This window comes from Mastigoproctus giganteus, unplaced genomic scaffold (assembly GCF_048544385.1).
Source record: "Mastigoproctus giganteus isolate SK-2022 unplaced genomic scaffold, ASM4854438v1 scaffold_16, whole genome shotgun sequence".
Lineage (NCBI taxonomy): Eukaryota > Metazoa > Arthropoda > Arachnida > Uropygi > Thelyphonidae > Mastigoproctus > Mastigoproctus giganteus.
Window position 1 is genome coordinate 3253058 of NW_028328293.1, and position 25665 is coordinate 3278722.

At 37.7% G+C, this 25665-nt stretch overlaps 1 protein-coding gene across 2 annotated transcripts in view; it reads right to left on the reverse strand.

Annotated features, from left to right (window-relative positions):
• Nucleotides 1–25665, reverse strand: part of LOC150074894 (vacuolar protein sorting-associated protein 11 homolog) — a 612407-nt gene that overhangs the window by 543656 nt on the left and 43086 nt on the right. For both annotated transcript variants that reach the window (XM_090389417.1, XM_090389418.1), the window contains exons 3-4: nucleotides 20567–20746; nucleotides 14978–15028 (exon numbers count right to left, since the gene is read on the reverse strand). In XM_090389417.1, coding sequence (XP_090245543.1) covers nucleotides 14978–15028; nucleotides 20567–20746 — 231 coding nt within the window. The remainder of the gene's footprint in view (nucleotides 1–14977; nucleotides 15029–20566; nucleotides 20747–25665) is intronic.

Below are 25665 nucleotides of genomic sequence, written 5' to 3' on the forward strand. Positions count from 1 at the left end.
CGCAATTCGTTGGCTAAAAGAAAACTTCCTAGAATCTAATCTAAACCTTGCTAAAATTCAAATAAACTATGTCAAAATTGTTCCCTACATCCAGCTCATGAGTAACTGTGTCAAAATAGCCTACTAAGTTAGTTAAATGATCTTCCCTTAACAAAACCATGTTGTGTGTCCTTCAGAATGCCATTTCTATCAAATGTCCCAATCTTAATCACTGCCTCGAAGATTTTCCTTGCCACTGAAGTCATAGCTAACCAGTCTGTAATTACTGACTTCACTCTTAGAAGTCAGTAATTATAAAACTTTCTGAACACTGTCCTGTATTTGTGAAATAAATCTTCAGATCTTAAAATCCTCAGATGGTAGGGACTCTGTGTAGGTCAGCAATTCCTTTACTCTATCCACATTGATACAGTTCCCATGTGGCTGATGTCTTCAATTGCACTAGATAGTTTATCTTCAAAACTACCAAAGTCACATGATTTCTGGGCAGTGTTGCTACCAGATTCCTTCATAAGAAACTGGAAGATGCTGTTCTAGGCCTAAATGATGTTATAGATTGCATCCATCGTGCGGAAATTTTTCTTCTGGTCCAACATGTCTATCTTGGCCATCAGTAATATGTTAACAATGAAACTGCATATACAATAATTTTGGGACCGCACAAGAGACAATGTACTGGCAAACCAACTTGGCAATGACCAAGAAGTGATAATGACGCTGCACAAAACAAGTACACATGCCTAGTGGGGTGGATCTCCTTGACCCAGAACTAATCAACTAATCATTTAGAGCTCCTTGCCAAATGCATCTTTTTTTTTTATATACACCACATATAACAAATTCACACTGAGTGTACAGTGGCGGCACAGCAGTCGCAGTAGTGAACAGACACGTCTACACGGAGCTGCACTTGATTGTTGACAGCAAACGGGGATCACAGGATAACTTCATTTGACTTGGATCAATACTAACAAGGGGAAGTTACGAAATGGTCCTCAGGGATTTCAATAATACTATTTGAGTGGATAAGCCTTGGTATGAACTTTTATTGAACAAAGGGAGAAAGTGCACTTCTCAAACGTTTTCGAGAAAATAGAAGTTAAAAAATCCCGAGCGACTTATGAGTAAATTTTGCAGAATGTTTCATCGAAGACCGCGTGGCACGGTGGCAGCATGCCTGACTCATATTTGCGAGATCACTGGTTCAAGTCTCGATGAGTGAACTTTTTTTTCAAATCAGAATGAAATTTTTACATAAAATAATTGTAAATCATATGAGTTTATACATTTTGTCTATTCATTTTCTATTAAAAATGTACATTTTCCCTTTTTTATCCTCTGCCTTGAAAATTCATTTTCGGAATTGCTGTCCATTAAAAATAAATTTAATTAAAGATTTTTTTTTTCTAAAAATTAACAAATTCAAATAGGTGATTAACATAAAAAACACAAATAAATAAAAAAAAATGTTTTATTAATCGTTGGAAGCAGATGGATCAGTACATGAGGCAGGATGATATTTGTCGTAGAAGCAAGGGAAGCAATAAGTCACACGACATCTTGCAAATCGTACAAAAGCTGCTTTTTTGCACTCTCAAGGTTTTTTAGAACATCAAGAGCAAATCATACTTCATTAACATTCATAAAAATTTCCCTTTCGTCCATAAGTTTTGAAGCAAACCACGCATAATGCAACATTTTTGCGAAAATCGGGGCCGACAGTTGATGATGGACAATTGAATGAATTTTTATGCAATCTTTTTGGGATGATATTTCGCATTCTAGTTCAATTAGAAATGAACAATTTTGAATGCGCTTGATAAAGTTTTTTACTGTCTATAAAAATAGACATCGCAAGGTTGGCATAAAGGTGTACACTTGGGAGGAATGACTTGATAGTGGATATTCCTACACGTTCTTCATCCTGAAAGATCTCGTTGTACAGAGCTGGATTGGTTTGACTGCCCCAAGAATCTATTAACAGAAGAAATTTCTCTTTTCCTACGTAAGAAGCAAAAGCTTCTGTTAAAAATTTTGTATAAAGCTGTGTAGTCAGTTTCCCTGACTTCAAAGATGTTACAACGACGTTTGTACATGTTTTTGAAAATTTGTCGATAGATTTTTTCACTCTGGGCTCAAAAACATCTGTAGATTCTTGCAGGCACACAAAAACAAATGGTAGCAATTTTCCAGACATCATGATTGCGTATTGTGCAGTGTAGGAATGAGTTACTTTATTGACACTTTGCCTTTACATGAAAGGAAATTAACTGTTTTCGATCCTTGCACAGAAAGAGTTCTGTCATACATGGATTGATAGTGACATCCTGAAAAATTAAAAAATATAGATTATATAAAATTGTAAATATATTAACAATTAGAAAATATATGTACATTTTATTTTATATAATTTTGTAAAGAAATTTTAATTTACCTGTTTGGTCTGAGTTTATGATAAACTCCTTGTCAAAATTTGGGATTAGTGCCCGCCTCTGTTTGCGAAAGATATCTACTGCAGTCAATGTTTCCTCCATCGTGAAGGCTTCTTTTTCTGTGAAATATTTCATGATTTTTCGTTGTCGGAATTTATGCTGTTTTTTAAATTTTTTAACCCATGAGTCAGATGCTTTGAAGTCAAAATTTTTGATCTGACTTGCAGCACTCAAAGCCCATTGTTGCAAATGACTGGTCTTTACTTGCTGATAATTTTCTCTAACTTCCACGAAGCAATCATATGTCCAGGAGTCAATGATGGCGTACTTATCAATGTGTTCTTCCCACCTCTTCAAATGCCTGATATTTTTTAAGCATGAGCATCCTTTTATCAGAAGATTTTGTAAACTCCACTTAGGATGTTCTTTAGCAATGTTGACGACCTTTACTTTATAATCCAGGGGAATGTATTCCATTTGTTTCATCTCCTTTTCTTATGGCACATACGCAACAGAATCATCGTCCTCAAGCTCATGAAAAAGACATTCTTTGTCAATTTTTTGTATAAGAATGGGTTCTTCTATAGTTATAAATCTCTGTTGCTCTAACATTTCAACAGTAGAGTGATATATTTCTTTGCCAATTTGCATAGCTTCTTCAGAAATTGTCGGAGATGATTCCAGTGTCACCAGATCATTTTTCACAAGCAGTTGTTCGTAATACACAATCGTATCTTTCAATTGTAATTTCGAGACTCTTTACTGTGAATCGAATCATCATCACATCCACTTTACGATGTCAGTGAAGAACCAGGTATAAATTCCATGTTAAAAACATCCACTGTTCAAGCCATACATGATCGTCCACCTTCTGCTTCGGTAGCTAGCAGCCAAATGAGCCAAACCTGCTTTGTCACTGTATAACGGAACTTTCCCTTCCTTTCTCACCCTTTGTTCGTTGTTGTCGCCTGCCTGTGATATCTGCTTCGAGGGTATAACGTTACAGAAATGTTATAAGGGGACGTCTAATACGTTATTTTAAACTGCTCCAAAACATTTTAAAGAAACTGATTTCAGGAAATTTTTAAATGATATGATATTATATAAATTTTCTATTTTTGAAAAAGACATAAACAATTTATATTTTTAAAAATTTATTTTTAGTCATTTTTTGAATCTATTTAATTGCTTAAAAAGTCAAATTATTCATAATTTTCTTACAAACCCAAATGGAAAATTGTTTAAATAAATTTATTTTTAATAGACAGCAATTCCGAAAACGAATTTAATGCAATACAGTACATTCTATAATAGGGTGTAAGTGCGCTCCCGCACATGATATTCATAGTACAGTCAGTCCTCGTATAGCACGATAGTTGTGTTCCTAGAAACCCTCATGCAATGCAAAATCGTGCAATATAAACAACAGGCCCTATGGGAAAAATAAGGTTAGGTGCCGACCACCCAAGATTGAACGACACATTTGTAATCAAAACATTACCAAACACAATAAATAATCATAATAAATTACTTACATATTTTATTACAACTATTACATAATAAAATATTGCTAATGCTTTTGCTTCTATGATAAGCAAACTTGTTTTTTGTTTGATTTTCTATCCAAACAGATGACATCCGTTCCATCTCTTCCAATTCTTTGTGTCTTGATCTAATGGATTTTAATTACACTTTGAGTTGCTCCTGCTATGAAAGTTGTTTTTATTTTCTCTGCATTCTTTCTAATTCTCGGAGTTGCCTCATTTAGGCCTGTAGCATGTGCAATATCACATGGTCTTTCATTTCGCTCAAAACATTTCACAATTTCATATTTTTTTCTCTATCGACAGAGGCGGACTGGCCATAAGCCTTACCAGGAAAACTCCGGTGGGCCGGAGGTCGGTATGATTTTGGCCATAAACGCTAGTATGAGGCCACTACGAATTTTCCCGAATAAGAACTTTTGACCCATTCCACCTCTGTTTATCGATATTCCTTTTCTTTTTCTCTCTGAACCTGTAGTGACTTCACCAGGACTCTTCCTTTTCACACCTTTTAAGTATTTTACTCATTTTTAGGGAATAAAGCACAATTACAAAATGAGGAGGCACACATGATACAGTCAGTCCTCGTATAACACGTGTTTACACTACACAAATTCGATCATACACGATTTATAAATAGGGGAACGATATCTTATATAACACGAACCGAATTTGCTTATGCACGATTCGTCTTTGTGTTTACAAGAAATGGCAGTCGAACACAGAATCACCCCAACCGAACGCAACACGATAGGAATGAAGAGAAGATTCTGAAAATGTATTTATGTTTTTTATATCAGTGAAGGGGAAACACATTTCACCATAATAACGTAAAAACCAACACAATTCAAGCTATCGGTATTATCGCAAATGCAATTAGATCGAGCTTACTACCAGTTTATAACAGAATCCACTAGCAGGAACGCAACTGGAAATTGTTTTTATTGTTTTATGGTAGTAACCCCTAGAAATGTGCTTTAGTAAAATGTGAGGTGTTAAAGTGTATCTCTGCCTTTACCGTGTTGTTTACTCAGTTGCTACACGGGCACACGCAGCTTTGTTTATGTGTGTAAAGCGTGCCTCCTCATTTTGTAATTGTGCTTTATTCCCTAAAAATGAGTGAAATACTTAAAAGGTGTGAAAAGGAAGCATCCTGGTGAAGACACCACAGATTCGGAGAGAAAAAGAAAAGCAATATCGATAAACAGAGGCGGACTGGATCAAAAATTCTTACCCGGGAAAATTTATAGTGGCCTCATACAAGCGTTTATGGCCAAAATCACACCAGCCTCCAGCTCACCGGGGTTTCCCCGGTAAGGCTTATGGCCAGTCCGCCTCTGTCGATAGAGAAAAAATATGAAATTGTGAAACGCTTTGAGCGAAATGAAAGGCCCTATGATATTGCACGTGCTACAGACCTAAATGAGGCAACGCCAAGAATTACAAAGAATGCAGAGAAAATAAAACCAAATTTCATAGCAGGAACAACTCAAACAAATTAAAATCCATTAGATTAAGACACAAAGAATTGGAAGAGATGGAAAGGCTGTCATCTGTTTGGATAGAAAATCAAACAAAAAACAAGTTTGCTTACGATAGAAGCAAAAGTATTAGCAATATTTTATTACGTAATAAAATACGTAAGTATTTTATTATGATTATTTATTGTGTTTGGTAATGTTTTGGTTACAAACGTGTGTTCAATCTTGGGTGGTCGGCACCTAACCCTACTTTTCCCATAGGGCCTGTTGTTTATATTACACGATTTTGCATTGCACGAGGGTTTCTAGGAACACAACTATTGTGCTATACGAGGACCGACTGTACACATAAACAAAGCTGTGCACGTGTAGCAACTGAATAAACAACACCGTAAAGGCAGAGATACACTATTAACACCTCACATTTTACTAAAGCACTTTTCTGGGGGTTACTACCATAAAAAAAGAAAAACGATTTCCAGTTGCAATTCTGCTAGTGGAATCTGTTATAAACTGGTAGTAAACTCGATCTAATGGCATTTGCGATAATACCGATAGCTGGAATTGTGTGGGTTTTTAAATTATTATGGTGAAATGTGTTTCCCCTTCACTGATATAAAAAAAACATATATACATTTTCAGAATCTTCTCTTTATTCCTATCGTGTTGCGTTCAGTTGGGGTGATTCTGCGTTCGACTGCCATTTCTTGTAAACACAAAGACGAATCATGCATAAGCGAATTCAGTTAGTGTTATATACGATATCGTTCCCCTATTTATAAATCGTGTATGATAGAATTCATGTAGTAAACACGTGTTATACGAGGACTGACTGTACTATTATTGGTAGCTAAGTGCAGTGCTTCATAGCCATGAGTGCTGGCGGTAATCACGCGAATAGTCGACAATTTCAATATCCCGTCCCGTTGGGGATCAAGATTGTGCTCGGTGACTGCAGAGCATTTAAAATTAGCGATTCGCAGAGCCACCTGATGCTCAGAAACCCAGTCTTTCAATCTTCTACCAGACTCACCTACATAACACCCCCCCCCACAATCCGGACATGTAATGTGGTATATGGAACCACTCCGTAGGAAAGGAGGAACAGGTGTTTTCACCTTAGAAATAATAGACTGTAATTTCCTTCCCGGAAATTGTATCACATCGTATATGATGTAGACACAAAATCCTAACAAGACGTTCCCCGATACACCCGGATAATAGGGGATGTATTTATCTCTACCGCCTACAACCCCTATTCTCTGGGCATATAGGAATGTCTTCTTCACTCGTACGCTAGCAAGACTTTTGTGGATTTATTGGATGAGTGTTTTCAACAGCAACATGTTCAAGAAGCAACCAGAGGGAGTAATACTCTTGATCTGATTATCAGCAGTGATTATTCATGCATTAAGAATTTGCAGATAAAGGAACCATTGGGTGACAGTGATCACAATGTATTGATGTGGGAATTACTTAGCATTAGCATTAGCATTAGTAGAGGCATATGATGCAAGAAAGCAAGCTTATTCAGCATCAGCCAAAAAAAAAAAAAAAAAAAAAACACACACACCACTCCCATTTCACCCCTCCGTTCGTTCGAAATACCTGTCCAGTTGAGCTTTAAATTTGTTTAGGCTATCAACTTCAACAACAAGTGATGGAAGTCGGTTCCACCAACCAACCACCCGCTGGCCAAAGGCAAATTTCCGCACATCTATCCGACATCCGTCCTTCCTCAATTTGAATTTATGCCCTCTGAGGTGATTATTCCGAGCAAGATGAAGAATCCCACTGGCATTGAGTATGCTCAAACCATTCAAAGCCTTATACACCTCTATCAGATCACCTCGCCGATGCCTAGTCTCCAGACTCTGTAATTTGCAAAACTTAAGCCTTTCTTCGTAAGAGCAACCCTTCGTTCCGTCCACTAACCTTGTTGCCCTTCTCTGTACACGTTCCAGCAGCTCTACATCCTTCTTGAAATGAGGCCTCCAGACCTGTATACAGTACTCAAGATGTGGCCTAACCATTGCCTTATACAAGGGAATAATCACCTCCTTATCCCTGCTAGAAAAATTCCTGTATATCATTGACAAGACACCATGAGCTACTCTTGCAGCTCGTCTGCACTGCTCAGAGAACTTCATATCTGCCTGCACAATTACCCCCAGGTCCTTTTCATTCTCCACCACTGTCAGTGTAGTACCGCAGAGTTGATACGTTGCTCTGGGGTTACTGTTTCCCATATGTAGTATTTTACATTTGTCAATGTTAAACTTCATTTGCCACCTCTCAGCCCATCTGTTCAACCTTTCCAGATCCTGTTGCAGCAGCATAGCGTCAGTAGTGTCCTTAACAACCCTGCCGACCTTTGTATCATCTGCAAACTTGGACATTAAACTTGATATCCCATCATCAATATCATTCATAAACACCGAAAACAACAACGGACCCAACACTGAACCCTGAGGAACTCCACTAATAACATTAGTCCACGTTGAGCAGTGTCCATTGATTACCACTCTCTGTCTTCTGCCACTCAACCATCCCCTTATCCATAGCAGCAATTTGCCTCCAATGCCACACTGCTCCAATTTGTGCAGCAGTCTTCCATGTGCAACAGTATCAAAAGCCTTTCTAAGATCCAAATATATAATATCAAAGTTATTCCCTGCATCCAGTTCTTTTGTGACTACATCATAGTATCCAATCAAATTGGTCAGGCAAGACCTGCCCTTAACAAAACCATGCTGCGTCTGAGCTATAACTGAATTCTTGTCTAGATGATCCTGCAGTGCTTCTTTAACCAGTGCCTCCATTAATTTACCTGGAACAGAAGTTAAACTAACAGGTCTATAATTACTTGTGTCAGCCTTTGATCCTCCTTTGTGAATTCGGGTTACATTTGCACATCTCCAGTCTATGGGTACCTCCCCTGAGTCCAAAGAAGCTCTCATAATTATGGCTAGGGGTTTGCTTACTTCCTTTGCTGCCTCCTTTAATATAACTGGATAGATCCCATCCACCCCAGGTGCCTTTTTTATGTTTATCCTCAACAATCTCTCCTCCACTTTCCTCTCAGTTATTACAAAATCATCCAGCTCACTGCCAATGTTTACTTTACCTACATCATTCTCCTTCCTGAATAACTCCTCATGCGTGAATGTAGATGCAAAATACTCGTTTAGATTGTTAGCCACCTGAGCAGGATCCTCAACTGTTGAACCATCAATATCCAGTGGACCAATCTGATTCATCCCTTTCCTTCTTGAGTTTAAATATGTAAAGAACTCTTTTCTGTTTTTCTTTGCATCCTTTGCCAAGGATTTTTCGTAGTCTGCCTTTGCCTGCCTAATCTCCTTTGTGACTTGGTTACAGACCAACTTATATCTATCATAGGCTTCCATGTCACCCATTAATTTGTATGTATCCCATGCATTTTTCTTCTCTGCCACATTTCTCATTAGTTCATCTGACAACCATTTAGGCCTAAACCTTGAACAATATTTCTTAGTTGGTATGTAAAGCCTGGTAGCCTCCAAGATTAGTTCCTTGAATGCTTCCCATTTTGAGTTTGCTGTTGGTAACATCATCAGTTGGTCCCACTGTATAGAATTTAAATACTGTCTCAGACCATCATAGTTGCCTTTACGAAAACAAAAACCCTTCCCTTTACCTCTGATGGTAGCTACCTCCTTGAGTAAATCCCACTTCAACACACTGTGATCACTGCCACCTAGTGGTTCATTTATCTGCAGATTCTTAATGCATGAAGAATCGCTACTGATAATCAGATCAAGAGTATTGCTCCCTCTTGTTGCCTCACGAACATGCTGATGTAGAAAACAATCATCCAATAAATCCACAAATGCCTTGCTAGTGTGCGAGTGACCAACCCACAAATTCCAGTCAATATCTGGGAAATTAAAATCCCCCATTATAAGACTCTCTGATTTACTGGCCCACTCTATTTCCCTGTACAATATCTTATTATACTCATCAGAGTCATTAGGCCTATAGCACACTCCTACTCTCAATTTTGATTTCCCTATGCTTATGTCACACCAAACTGACTCGACACTGCCCTGTCCATCGATGTCGACTGGCTTCACTTCCTTGGACTTTATGTGTTTCTTAACTAATAGCATAACCCCTCCTCCCCTCCTGTCCTGTCTATCCTTTCTATACACATTGTATTCCCCAAATTCCAGTTCCGCATTACTTATATCTGTGTGACACCACGTCTCTGATATCCCAACAATATCTGCCTTTGATGTTTTGAGCAATACCTCAAATTCATCAAATTTATTTACCAAACTCCTAGCATTGATGTACACGCAGGTATACATGCACCTGTTTCTATTCTTAGCTACCCTAACACAACCCATGTGTTTACTTATACCGCAATGACTCCCAGCAGTCTCTGAAATATCCTGCATCTTGTTTTCCAGGCTTCTGCTCATTTCAATAGAAGCAGTGCAAGAATCACTTCCACCTCTGCCAGTGACTACTGTTAATCTATTAGTCCTTACATCCCCCCCAACTAGCAGTTTTCCAACCCACCTAACACTGCCTCGACAGCATCAGCAAAAATTCTTGCACCCTTTCTATTTAAGTGTATCCCATCCCTGTAGAACCAATCTCTCCTGTTAACAAGTACAGTCCAGGCTGAAAAAAATTCTACCCCTTGAGCCTTGCACAATCCCTCCAGGGCCGAATTGATCGACAAGGCTCTCATCATATACTCCCTCCTATCGTGTCTGGGCAGAATTGCAGACACTTTCAAATTCAACCCTAATTCACGGCTTTTTTTCAACAGTGACCTGTACTTGCTAAGTAATTCCGCCGGTCTCCTACTCTTAATATCATTAGTGCCAACGTGTACAACTATATCACCTTTTGTGCCCTTAAAAGATGATATCCGCTCTACAACGTCATCAACCTTTGCCCCTGGCAGACATACCCTGGTCCTATTCCACCTATCCTTTTTACAAAGCATGTTCCCCGTTTCCCTGACAATAGAGTCACCAACAACTACTAGTTCCTGTGGGACCAGCGCATTCTGCCTAGGGGGCTGCCTCTGTGTTGCCTGATGACCAAGTGCAAGCTCTGGCGTTGATGTGGGCAGCTGAGAGCTTGATGGGCCCCTCAATTTATTTCCTTCGAGGGCATCCACCCTGTCCTTCAAGCTCTCATAAAGGCCCATAACAACGCTGAGTTGTCGCCTGATTTCCTTGCACTCCTTACATCGTGCACACACAAAGACATCCCCCTTGGCAGTATCATGTCCCGTACCCGACTGCTCCGCAAACATCAAGCAAACAGTGCATTTTAAAAGACTGTGATTCAGAGGGCAACTGCCCCCCTCAGTTCTCCCCTGAACCACAGCACTCCCATTAGCTTGAGCCTTTTGCTTTGCTGCTCTGGTCAGAGTCATGATTCCGATTTAATTCAATAAAATTTCAAAACAAAAATTAAATCCTTAAGTTATATTCCCAAGCAGTTATAACGCTATATTTATTTTTTCGGTATCTAGTGTTTTCTACGAGTTCCCTTTATACAACTTCCGTATCACGTGTACCACTATAGTTATGTATTAATTATTTGTTACGATTAAGTCGTTATATATATATAGAGTTAAAAATACAATTTAATTTACAATAAAGTTTATCAGATTAATAGATTTACTGATTAATTGACAATATTATATTATGCACTATACTACACTAAGCTTATGCTATCGTGTAAAAATGGCGGGAATTCTCGAACGGTACTTCTACGGACTCGTAAGTATTGATTAGCTTCCAAATCTCGCTATCTCAATTTAGAATAAACTAAGGATCCTGACTAGGTCTATAATCTACTTATAGAAGATAATTGATATAACAATTGGTTAATAAATCGACTAAATTTGGTTAAAAAAACAAGACCTCTCGTTCAATTTGTAACACGTGGATTTGATACCGTTACCGATACTAAGTAATACCCACAAAATCTCTGTCTAAGTTAAACTTTAAACTAAGTATCGTAACTAGGAATATAGAGCTACTCTAGAAAATAAGTTAATATGACAATTTAAGCTAATAAATCAGAAAATAAATCAGGAAAAACTTCTCTGTTCCAAGAGCTTCTAGGAGCTACGTCCGCACAGGCTAACCTCGTTCCCAGACATGCTAACCTCGTTCCCAGACATACTTAAAGATGTAACTACCATCAAGGCTAAAGGAAAGCGCTTTTGCTTTCGTAAAGGTGACTACAGGGGTCTCAGACAGTTTTTAATTCTGTACAGTGGGATCAACTGATGATGTTACCAACGTTGAATTCTAAATGGGAAGACTTCAGGGACTTAATTTTGAAGGCTACTAGGCTTTTCATTCCAACTAAAAAATGCTGTTCAAGGTTTAGGCCTAAATGGATGTCAGATGAATTGATGAGGCTCGTGGCAGAGAAGAAAAATGTATGGGATGCATATAAAGTATCAGGTGACACAGAATCCTATGGCAGAAATAAAATAGTCTGTAATCAAGTCACAAAGGAAGTTAGGCAGGCAAAGGCAGATTACAAGAAATCTTTGGCAAAGGATGCAAAGAAAAACAGCAAAGACTTCTTTACTTATGTAAACTCTAGAAGGAAAGGGATGAATCAGATTGGACCACTTAACATAGATGGGTTGACTATTGATGATCATGCTCAGGTAGTTGATAAACTGAATGAGTATTTTGCATCTACATTCACACATAAGGAGTTATTCAATGAGGGGAATGCCAGAAGTTTATCAAACTCTAACAGGGAGCTATGTGATTTTGTAATAACTAAGAGCAAAGTGGAGGAGAAATTGATTGTTGAAGTTAAACATAAGGAAGGCGCCTGGGGTGGATGGGATCCTTCCAGTTATATTAAAGGAGACAGCAAAGGAAGTAAGCAAACTCCTAGCCATAATTATGAGACCTTCCCTGGACTCGAGGGAGGTCTCCATGGACTGGAGGTGTGCAAATGTATCACCAATTCACAAAGGGGGTTCAAAAGGTGACACAAGTAACTATAGACCTATTAGTTTAACTTGTGTTCAGGGAAAATTAATGGAATCATTAGTTAAAGAAGCATTGCAGGATCATCTGGACAAGACTGCAGTAATAGTTAAGATGCAGTATGGGTTTGTTAAAGGTAGGCCGCGTCTGACCAACTTGATTGGATACTATGATGTGGTCACAAAGGAACTGAATGCCAAAAATAATTTTGATATCATATAATTGGATTTCAGGAAAGCTTTTTGACAATGTTGCATATGGAAGACTGCTGTACAAACTGGAGAGGTATGTTATTAAGGGTAAGTTTCTACAATGGATAAAGAGATGGTGGAGTGGGAGACAACAGAGAGTGGTAATCAATGGACACTGCTCTTTGTGGAGTTCCCCAGGGTTTGGTGTTGGGCCCATTGTTGTTTTGTATATTTATCAATGATATTGATGAAGGTATATCAGGTTTAATGTCCAAGTTTGCAGATGATACAAAGGTTGGCAGGGTTGTTAATGATATTAATGACAGTATGCTACTCCAATTGGAGCTAGATAAGTTGAGCAAATAGGCTGAGAAGTGGCAACTGAAGTTTAACATTTACAAATGCAAAGTACTGCATATGGATAGCAATAACCGAAGAGAAACGTACCAATTGTATGGTACTACACTCAGGGAAGTGGAAAGGAAAAAGACCTGGGGGTAATTGTGCAAGACGTTCGCTGAGTAGTGCAGACAGGCTGCCAGGGCAAGTCATGGAGTCTTGTCAATGATATATAGGAATTTTGCTAGCAAGGACAGGGAGGTGATTATCCCCTTGTATAAGGCAATGGTCAGGCCACACCTTGAGTACTGTATACATGTCTGGAGGCCTCATTTTAAGAAATGTAGAGCTGTTGGAACGAGTACAGAGAAGGGCAACAAGATTAGTGAATGGAACAAAGGGTTGCTCTTATGAAGAAAGGCTAAGTTATGAAAATTACAGTGTCTGGACACTAGGCACCTGCAAGGTGATCTGATTGAGGTGTATAAGGCCTTGAATGGGTTGAGCAAGCTGAATGCTGATGGGATTCTTTCTCTCGCTCAGATTAAGAACCTGAGGGGGCACAGTTTCAAATTGAGGAAAGAGTTGTAGAATAGATGTTCGGAAATTTGCCTTTAGCCAGCTGGTAGTTGATTGGTGGAACAGATTTCCATTTTTTGTTGTGGAAGTTGATAACCAAAATAAATTTAAGGCTGAACTGGACAAGCATTTGGAACAAATGTAGAGGTGAAATGGGAGGGTTTTTTTTTTTTTTTTTTTTGGGCTGATGCTGCATAAGCTTGCTTTCTTGCATTGTATGCCTCTGCTAATGCTAACTCTGGTTCTAAGATTTCCCTTACACTTTTCTATACATTCCAGTAAGGATCTAGTGGCTTTATTTGCCAAAAATTTCTTAAAATATATTTCATATTTTCTTTTCACAAAATTCTTCTAACTACTAGGTTCTACAAGTATTCTGAATTTTATGGCTTAACCGAACTTCTCCCCCACACACTTCTTTTATAATTTTCACTGAAGTTCCCTTAAATTTTTGCCATTCTTCATCTATAATCATTTTCATATAAAGAATACCATCTAACTGAAGAGGAAGGTTTCTGTATTTATTGGTTGTTGAAATCTCTGAGAACTTTGATTTTTGTAATGATTTTTAATTTTTCCATTTTAACATTTTTTTATACTTATTTTTTGGCACTAATTAACACGGCACCTCCGTAGCCAGGTGGGAAGGAACAGTAGTGCGTATCACATGCTTCTTGATTAGACCGGGGTTTGAGCCCGTCACCACCAAATACGGAAGATTCGGAAAGGTCAGGGAATGACCACCGCATATCCCGGAGCAATATGGCCTTAGTTGCTAATGCTCCTAAAAACCAAAACAACAACTAATTAACATTTTTAATTTGCTCTATACAAAATTATAGTCACTTGTCGCTTCCAATCTTGAATCCTCTATATATCCTTTTATCTTCAACTAGTTGTCTACAATCCTTTGATATTATGTAACTAAAACAATTCAATAAACAAAAAAAAAATTAATTAAAAAAATTAAAAATAACACTCTGTGCTTACCAAAAGGAGAGGTGCAGATAATCTGCTAGCAGAATACAAATATTTTATACAACATTAGAAATAACAGACTTATGGCTTATCATATTGATCACTTGGCTGTACATGTCAGTGCTTCTGACATTTTGCTGCTATACAAAGGTTTATACTAAGCATAACAATTTTCATAAATGGCACATGGTAATTTGGCAAAAGTAAAGGTTGTTAACATAACTTAAACAGTACAATGTTTAAGGTTTTATTTGCTGTTTTTGCACTATTCTGTTTGTACTGATTTCAATCTAACAGTTTAAAGTTTAATTTTTATCATCATTCATTAAGAGTTACTAAGCATTTCAACAATGCCTGAGATTTTTTCAACAATATATAATTTAGGAACAGAAATCTACATACCTTTTCAAGGTTCCATATCTTTACTAAGGGATTTATTCCCGGTTCATCAGCCTGAAAAGAAAATAACAATATAAAAAAAAACACATATACACAAAAATGTATTTTACAAATCTCTAACACATCATGTGTTAGAGATGTGTGCAGAAGTGTCTCAAGATGAACCCTCCATTAAGAGCAGGGACCACCTTGAGATACTTTTTTATATACAGGGCAGTTATAAAGTCTTTAGCTATTTTTAAAAAATAACAACAATATAAGCCTCACAGAAAAAAACGTTTTACACAGGGCATAAAAGTAAATGGAATTTACAAAACAAAAGAAAAAATTGCAATTAAAAAAAAAAAAAAAAAAAAAAAAAGCACCCACTGCTTCATTCAATGAGAAACATGCTTGGTCAGTCCAGAGCACATTTGCCAACTAAATATGGTTGGCAAGAATTGCAAATGTTCGCCACCAGAAGACCAAGGTTTTATTGTAATACAAAACACAATTAGAGAAATTGTCACTAGAGATATATCATTGATGTTCCTTATTCATCCATAACTTTAGGGTGAATGAGGAATAACACTGTTCACACCCAACTGCAGCAAGTCCATACAGAAGGCTGAAACCTCACATTAAATGTTATTCTTTAAAGACTAAGAAACAGGGTTATTATCTCTGCAAGTGTAGTTTTTCAAATGTCACTTAATCAAAGCTCTGCAGAAGTCAAGGGTGGCAATGTGGAGGCCAAGCATTGAGAAATTCCTACCGATAATTTTATCAGCTGCAAATGTTTCATACATCAGAGTAGACACAGGTCAAGTGATACATGATGCTGCTTCATGATACATGATGCTGCTTCATGATGCATGAAGCAGCACCACGTATCACTTGATCAGCATCATTGTGCCAGTACCATCAAGCAACATGTATCACTTGATCAGCATTATTAAGATTTATCTTAATGGTACTGGCACAATGCCTTCAAGATAAAATAAATGAGGTATAATCTCTCTCATAAATGCAATATAATCTCCTCTTCTAACTGGGTTTAATAACATCTCATAACAGTTGTTTTCCATTCCAACAGAGCTTTTCAAAAAAAGCATGGCCCAAGGATGAATGAAGTAGAAAAACCACACCAAACAGTTAACCAATATAACAATTGAGCATTCACTGCCTCATTCAATGAAAAATGTGCTGTGTGTGTGTGTCAGTCCTGAACATTCTTGCGAAACAAGATGGTTTTGTCTCCATTTTACTCAGCAACTAATGAACAGAGGCCACATATTTAGGCTGATCTGCAGATAAGATTTGATGCACCCTTGTGATTTTATAGAGACACCTATAATTTGCATGTAAATACAAAAATTTTCCTGAGAGTGAAGGAAAATCAACAGCTAGAGAAGCCAGACATGGTCTTGACAATATATAATTTTGCTTCCAGGTAGGCTGCTTCTGGTGCTATGAGCACCGGAAACAACCTACTCATTAATAGATTCAGCTATCTACAGAACTTCCGGTCAAACTTAAGATTTCCCAATTCATGGTCTATTGCAGATTTTCTTCCTTCAAATCCCATAATCATATTAATGAGGATTTATCTTGGATATGGAAATCATGTTACATTTCAGAGCCTGAAAATGGCAGAAAGTGTAATTAACACTACAGGCATTGTCATAAAAATGGCAAACTCCTAAAGCTTTGTCTTGTGACAACATATGTTGGCTTTATCCTTTTTCATACAGTACAATACAATGCTACTTCCCTCTTTCTATACATATTCTGAAATGTCTCAATACGGAAAACTTCATCTTTTGATCAAGTTTACATACTAAAACATAACAGCATACTATTTAATATTAGATTTTTTTTTTTTTTTTACTTCACTAAAAAACTTCTTTCTGCTATGCTCTGTTTTAGTTTTATTTTTTAAAAACAGCTAAGGACCTTAAAACCACCCTGTATTTTTTTTTTCCAAAAGAAACACATTATGCAGAAAATTTGTTTAATTTGCACTAAAAACTACTTGCGATTAATTCGAATACCCAAGTATCCAAAGTTAAAACCAAGCAACTGTAACCCATCACTAACTTCTATAACTTTAATTTAATTAATTACTTAACATAAGTAGATTATTATTAATAGAATTTATAAAATTTTTAGAATTTAGACCTCAAATCAATATTCTAATCTCTCGTGTGTGAAGACAGGAAACAGTAAGTTCCTGAAATATACCCAGAACATTTAAGTGTTTGGCATTAAGGTGCATCAATTGTTCAGAATTGTGGCATTTTAGTAATAAATTAATTAAATCTCTCAAGTGATATAACAGTGTAGTCTCAATGAATTCATCAGTGCACAACTACCTGCAAATTATGAGGATTCACAAATGATATATGGCATAAAACAAAATAAATACCAGAATATTTCTATCTACCTAACGAGGCTGTTTTGCAAGCAACTGAAGTAGTCAATCACAATAAGCCTGGAAAGACAGATAACAAAATTTAGGAATTTGTTTTATTTTATGGTAGACTAGTCAGACTTTTGTAGATTTATTGGATGATTGTTTTCTGCAGCAGCATGGTCAAGAGGCAACCAGAGAGAGTAATACTCTTGATCTGGTTATCAGCAGTGATCATTCGTGTATTAAGAATTTGCAGATAAAGGAACAACTAGGTGGCAGTGATCACAGTGTACTGATGTGGGATTTACTTAAAGATATAATTACCATCAGGGGTAAAGGAAAGGGTTTTTGCTTCCGTAAAGGTGAGTACAGTGGTCTCAGAAAGTTTTTAAATTCTGTACACTGGGATAAACTGACGATGTTACCAACAGTAAATTCTAAGTGGGAAGCATTCAAGGAATTAATCGTGGAAGCTACGAAAAGTTTCATACCTATTAAGAAATACTGTTCAAGGTTTAGGCCTAAATGGTTATCAAATGAACTAATGAGACTCATAACAGAGAAGAAACATGCATGGGATGCATATAAATTATCAAGCGACTCAGAAGCCTACAGCAGATATAAGCTAGTCTGTAATCAGGTCACAAAGGAGGTTAGGCTGGCGAAGGTAGATTACGAGAAATCCTTGGCAAAAGATACTAAGAAAAACAGCAAGGATTTCTTTACTTATATAAACTCTAAAAGGAAGGGGATGAATCTGATTGGTCCACTTGATATTGATGGATCGATTGTTGATGATCCTGCCCAGATAGCAAACAAACTGAATGAGTACTTTGCATCTACATTCACACACGAGGAGTTATTAAGGTTTGGAAATGGCAGAAGGTTATCAAATTGTAGCAGGATACTTAATGATTTTGTAATAACTGAGAGCAAAGTGGAGGAGAAATTGTTGAAGTAAAACATAAGAAAAGCACCTGGGGTGGATGGGATCTATCCAGTTATATTAAAGGAGGCGGCAAAGCAAATAAGCAAACCCTTGGCCATAATTATGAGAGCATCCTTGGACTCGGGGGAGGTTCCCACGGACTGGAGATGTGCAAATGTATCCCCAATTCACAAAGGGGGATCGAAGGGTGACACAAGTAATTACAGACCAGTTAGTTTAACTTCTGTTCTGGTTAAAATAATGGAGTCACTGGTTAAAGATGCATTGCAGGATCATCTAGACAAGACTACAGCAATAATTCAGACACAGCATGGGTTTGTTAAGGGAAAGTCTTCTCTGACAAATTTGATAGGATATTATGATGTGGTTACAAAGGAACTGGATGCAAAAAATAATTTTAATATCATCTATTTGGATTTCAGGAAAGCTTTTGACACTGTTGCGCATGAAAGACTATTGTACAGATTGGAGCAGAATGGTATTAAGGGTAAGTTGCTACAATGGATAAAAGGATGGTTAAGTGGGAGAAGACAGAGGGTGGTAATCAATGGGTGCTGCTCTTCGTGGACTAATGTTATTAGTGGAGTCCCACAGGGTTCGGTGTTGGGTCCACTGTTGTTTTGTTTATTTATCAATGATATTGATGAAGGTATATCAGGCTTAATGTCGAAGTTTGCAGATGATACAAAGGTTGGCAGGGTTGTTAATGACAGTAATGGCAGTGTGCTACTGCAACAGGATCTGGATAATTTGAGCAGATGGGCTAAGAAGTGGCAACTGAAGTTTAACCTTGATAAATGCAAAGTACTGCATATGGGTAGAAGTAACCCCAGAGAAACGTACCAGCTGTGTGGTACTACACTTAAGGTGGTAGAAAATGAAAAAGACCTGGGAGTAATTGTGCAGGCAGATATGAAGTTATCTGAGCAATGCAGACAGACTGCCAGGGTAGGTCATGGGGTTTTGTCAATGATATATAGGAATTTTGCTAGCAGGGAAAAGGAGGTGATTATCCCTCTGTATAAGGCAATGGTCAGGCCACACCTTGAGTACTGCGTACAGGTCTAGAGGCCTCATTTTAGGAAGGATGTAGATTTACTTGAGCTTGTACAGAGAAGGGCAACAAGATTGGTGAGGGGAATGAAGGGATCCTCTTACCAAGAGAGGCTTAAGTTCTGCAAATTGCAATGGCTGGAGACTAGGCACCTGCGCGGTGATCTGATTGAGGTATATAAGGCCTTGAATGGGTTGAGCACGCTGAATTCTGATGGGATCCTTCCACTTGTTCAGATTATGAACCTAAGGGGGCATAAATTCAAATTAAGAAAAGACAGATGTAGAATAGATGTGCGGAAATTTGCCTTTAGCCAGCGGGTGGTTAATTGCTGGAACAAACTTCCATCTGTCGTTGTGGAAGTTGATAGGGTGAATAAATTTAATGAGTAACTGGACAGGCATTTGGAGGGAATGGTGTGGTTTTTTTTTTTTTTTTGTGGGCTGATGCTGCATAAGCTCATACACATGCTTTCTTGCATCACATGCCGCCACTACTATTACTACTATGAATTTTCACATGCATACCTAACAACTTTTTGAAATTTTGCATTAACAATATACACTAGTTTTATTACCAGAACATAATGAAATAATGTTTCAGAATCTTTCTACCAAATTAATGATTATAATAATGAATTAATGCAAGTCATACAATACAAAAGTAAATTCATATGTCATTATAAAATGACAAATTATAAAGCAATAAAAGTTATTTTCTTAACTAATATGTTATAAAATTATTTTAATTTTTTTTTAATTGTTAAATTATATAGTAATAATTTAATACCTATGTAAATAGATAACTAGAGCCATTTCATCATTCAGTAGATCTATTTGCATGTCATAGTACACACCTGAACCACATAACACAAACAAGACTGAAATTAATTTAAAACTGTAAGAGAAGGAAAGGCATTCCTGAAAATTTTAATCAAATCGTAAATGTTGGCAAGCATACTGTGAATTACTACCAACATTTACAAGGATGCATAAGTACATGTGCCCTGAGTGACCAGGATTCAAGCTTGTGACTGCTAAATACAGTACTGTCCCTCATATTCTCTCCATCTTGTAAACTCCTCTGACTTTGTGGTCATCCTGGAGCATAAACAGAAAATTTATTTATTTTATATTAAGATTATTGCAATTGAATTTTACTAAAGTAAAGCACTACAATATTAAAAATAATTACCCCAACAGATATTAACATTGGATTCTGCCTTAACTGCTGTAGATGTGAAATCCCCAATTTATGAGCTTGAAAGGAGGTAGAAGTAATTTGTAACTGACGATTTATAAAATAAACATATCCATCTTTGCCTCCTAGTATTAGTTGACCACGTCCACTTGTAGTGCATGTTATGGAAATATCCTAAAATTAATGAAATTGGTTAAATTCTTATAAATTTCACACAAAAAAATAATTAAATTATTTATCATCAGATAAGAAAATAAAAATTCAACAGCACCATCACCAATATCGCATGAAAATAATACTCTCAGTAAATATAAAGCAACACACTGCTCATCACCCATTTTTTTTTTTTTTTATAAAAACCCCAAACACAAGAGGTATAATTAGAACCTATAGTACTTAGTACCGTGCTTGGGTTGGAGGCTGAGAAGACGAAAAAAGATATTTACTGACATTAGACTTGAACTTCTGTAGACTGTAATTTTCAGGAAATACATATGAAGGAAGGTTGTTTCAGAAAATGGCAGTTGAATGAATAAACGAGGAAGAAGAAAAGTTGGTTCTGTGAGTTTGAAGTTGGACAGTACATGGATGCTGGCTGCTGGTGGCATGTGTTCGAACTGTTTTGAAAGAGAGAGTGGGAATTATAAAAGCCAATTCAGAAGAACAGTGCCCATGAAAATATCTGTAGAAAAGGCATGCAGCAGAAACAGTACATCTATGAGACAGCGAGTGCAGAGACTGTTAGAGATGAGTCATTAATTAATCTAACTGCCCTCTTCTGAATGGAATCTAGAAGCCTGAGAGAGGTTTTGGGGGCACCGACCCAGATGTGGGAACAATATTCCATGGTATGGCGGATTTGTGATTTGTACAGAGTCAACAGCAATTTGGAAGAAAAGTAACGCTGAGTGCGAAAGAGAAAACCAAGTTTTTTAGATACAGAGGAAGCAATATTTGTAATGTGCTTATGCCAAGCGTGATTAGAATTCAGGGTAATCCCCAAAAGACATAGATCATTTTGCCTAGAAATCGGAGTGTCACCAAAGATAAGCAGAGGAGCAGAAGAATCCTTTTTGCAAGATTCTACAGGGATGGGATACACTTAAATAGAAAGGGTGCAAGAATATTTGCTGATGCAATTGAGTCAGTGTTAGATGGGTCGAAAAACTGCTAGCTTGGCTTGGAGGGGATACAAGGACTAATAGATTAACAGTAGCCACTGGCAGAGGTGAGAGTGATTCTTGCACTGCTTCTACTGGAATGAGCAGCAGCCTGGAAAACAAGATGTAGGGTATTTCAGAGACTGCTGGGAGTCATTGCAGTACAAGTAAACACATGGGTTGTGTTAGGGTAACTAAGAAAAGGAACAGGTACATGTATACTTGCATATAAACCAATGCTAGGAGTTCGGTAAATAAATTTGATGAATTTGAGGTATTGCTCAAAACATCAAAGGCAGATATTGTTGGAATATCAGAGATGTGGTGCCACACAGATGCAAAACTGGAATTTAGGGAGTAAAATGTGTACAAGAAGGATAGACATGATAGGAAGGGAGGAGGAATTATACTATTAGTTAAGAAACACATAAAATACAAAAAAGTGAAGCCAGTCAACATCGCTGGACAGTGCAGTGTCGAGTCAGTTTGGTATGACATAAGCATTGGGAGATCAAAATTGAGAGTAGGAGTGTGTTATAGGCGTAATGACTCTGATGAGTATAATAAGAAACTGTACAGGGAAATAGAGAGGGCCAGTAAATTAGTGAGTCTTATAGTGAGGGATTTTAATTTCACAGATATTGATCTGATTATCAGTACTGATTCTTCATGCATTAAGAATCTGCAGATAAAGAAACCACTAGGTGGCAATGATCACAGTGTGCTGAAGTGGGATATACTCAAAGAGGTAACTACCATCAGGGGCAAAGGGAAGGGATTTGCTTTCATAAAGGTGACTACGGTGGTCTGAGACAGTATTTAAATTCTATACGGTGGGACCAACTGATGATGTTACCAACAGCAAATTCAAAACGGGGAAGCATTCAAAGAATTTATCTTGGAAACTACTAGGCTTTACATACCAATTAAGAAATATTGTTTAAGGTTTAGGGGCGCCTCCGTAGCCAGGTGGGAAGGAGCAGCAGTGCGTAGCACACGCTTCTTGATTAAACCGGGGTCCGAGCCCGTCACCACCAAATACGGAGGATGCGGAAAGGTCAGGGAATGACCACCGCATATCCCGGAGCAATATGGCCTTAGTTGCTAATGCTCCTTAAAAAAAAAAAAACCATCAAGGTTTAGGCCTACATGGATGTCAGATGAACTAATGAGACATATGGCAGAGAAGAAAAATGCATAGGATACATATAAATTAATGGGTGACATGGAAGCCTATGACAGATATAAGCTGGTCTGTAACCAAGTCACAAAGGAGATTAGGCAGGCAATGGTAGATTATGAGAAATCTTTGGCAAAGGATGCAAAGAAAAACAGCAAAGATTTCTTTACCTATGTAAACTCTAGAAGGAAAGGGATGAATCAGATTGGTCCACTGGATATTGATGGTTCAACTGTTGATAATTCTGCTCAGGTGGCTAACAAACTAAATGAGTATTTTGCATCTACATTCACACATGAGGAGTATTCAGGGAGGGGAATGCCAGAGGTGAATTAAACTCTGACAGTCAGCTAGATGATTTTGTAATAACTGAGAGTAAAGTGGAGGAGAAATTGTTGAAGATAAACATAAAAAAGGCATCCGGGGTGAATGGGATCTCTCCAGTTATATTAAAGGAGGCAGCAAAGGAAGAAAGCAAACCCTTAGCCATAATTATGAGAGCTTCTTTGGACTCAGGGGACTGGAGATGTGCAAATGTGACCCCAATTCACATAGGAGGATCAAAGGGTGACGTAAGTAATTATAGACCTGTTAGTTTAACTTCTGTTCCAGGAAAATTAATGGAGGCACTGGTTAAAGAAGCACTGCAGGATCATCTAGACAAGACTTCAGTTATAGCTCAGACACAGCATGGTTTTGTTAAGGGAAAGTCTTGCCTGACCAATTTGATTGGATACAATGATGTGGTAACAAAGGAACTGGATGCAGGGAATAACTTTGATATCATATATTTGGATCTTAGAAAGGCTTTTGATACTGTTGCACAGGAAAGACTGCTGAACAAATTGGAGCAGTGTGGCATTGGAGGCAAATTGCTGCTATGGATAAAGGGATGGTTGAGTTGGAGTAGACAGAGAGTGGTAATCAATGGACACTGCTCATCGTGGACTAATTTTATTAGTGGAGTCCCTCAGGGTTCAGTGCTGGGTCCATTGTTGCTTTCTGTATTTATAAATGATATTCATGATGGTATATCAAGCTTAATGTTCAAGTCTGCAGACGATACAAAGGTTGGCAGGATTGTTAAGGACACTAATGACAGCACGCTGCTCAAACAGGATCTAGAAAAGTTGAGCAGATGGGCTGAGAGGTGGCAAATTAAGTTTAACATTGACAAATGTAAAGTACTACATATCGGAAGCAGGAACCCCGAGTAACGTATCAACTCTGTGGTACTACACTGACAGTGGTAGAGAATGAAAAGGACCTGGGGGTAATTGTGCAGACAAATATGAAGTTTTCTGAGCAGTGCAGATGGTCTGCAAGAGTAGCTCATGTTGTCTTGTCAATGATATACAGGAATTTTTCTAGCAGGGATAAGGAGGTGATTATCCCCTTGTATAAGGCAATGGTCAGGCCACACCTTGAGTACTGTATACAGTCTGGAGGCCTCATTTTAAGAAGGATGTAGAGCTATTGGAGCGAGTACAGAGAAGGGCAACAAGATTAGTGAATGGAACAAAGGGTTGCTCTTACGAAGAAAGGCTTAAGTTTTGCAGATTACAGTGTCTGGAGACTAGGCATCTGCAAGGTGATCTGATAGAGGTGTATAAAGCTTTGAATGGTTTGAGCATGCTCAATGCTGATGGGATTCTTTCTCTTGCTCAGAATAATCACCTGAGAGGCATAAATTTGAATTGAGGAAAGACGGTTGTAGGATAGATGTGCTGAGGATTGCCTTTAGCCAGTGGGTGGTTGATTGCTGGAACAAACTTCCATCTTTCGTTGTAGAAGTTGATAGCTTAAATAGATTCATGGCAGAACTTGACAAACATTTGGAGCGAGTGGATGGGTGAAATAAGGTTTTTTTTTTTTTTTGGCTGATGTTATATAAGCTTGCTTTCTTGCATCATGTGCCTTTTCTAATGCTAATATAAGACAAGACTGAGTTTTAGAAGGATTGAAATCAACTTAGTTGTCTTTGCCCAACTGGAGAATTACCTGGAGATCGGCAATTAAAGAATTGGTAATAGATATTCTTGAAGTTGAAGCTGATTGAGCAGTGTACAGTTTCTCAAAATGGAAAGTGGAATACAATGTACTATCATCGGCAAAACTATGGATATGATTTCCAGTCAATGGAAGAAAGTCATTAATATACAAGAGGAAAAGAACTGAATCTTGGGGGATACCAGAATTAGTGGAGAAGTTATAAGACAGAGAGCCATCTACCAACACCCCTCAGTGAGCAATCAGAGAGAAAACTGGATAACTTATTACAAAAAACAGTTGGCAAACCATAAGATGGTAGCTTGTTTAGAAGACCTTTATGTAAAATACGATCGTAAGCCTTTGAGATGTCAAGAGCAACTGCTTGAGTTTCACCTAACTTTTCCATTGAATTGGTCCATAAATGGGTAACATAAGTCAGAATATCACCAGTGAATCAACACTGACGGAATCCATACTGGTGATCATTGATCAGACGGAAGGTTTCTACGTAGTTTAAGAGTTGGTGGTTAGTTGATTTCTCCATTATTTTAGAAAGAGTAGAAGTAATTGCAATGGGGCGATAACTGGATGGGAGGGATTTGTTACCCTTTTTAGGAGATTTGCTGGATATGAGCAAATTTCCAAGCAGAAGGAAAAACACCTTTGGAATAAGAAAGTGAAAAAAGGTGGCAAAGAACAGGAGTAAGTTTGGGAGCACAGGTTTTGAGAACAAGTGGAGAAATACCATCAGAAACTGGAGC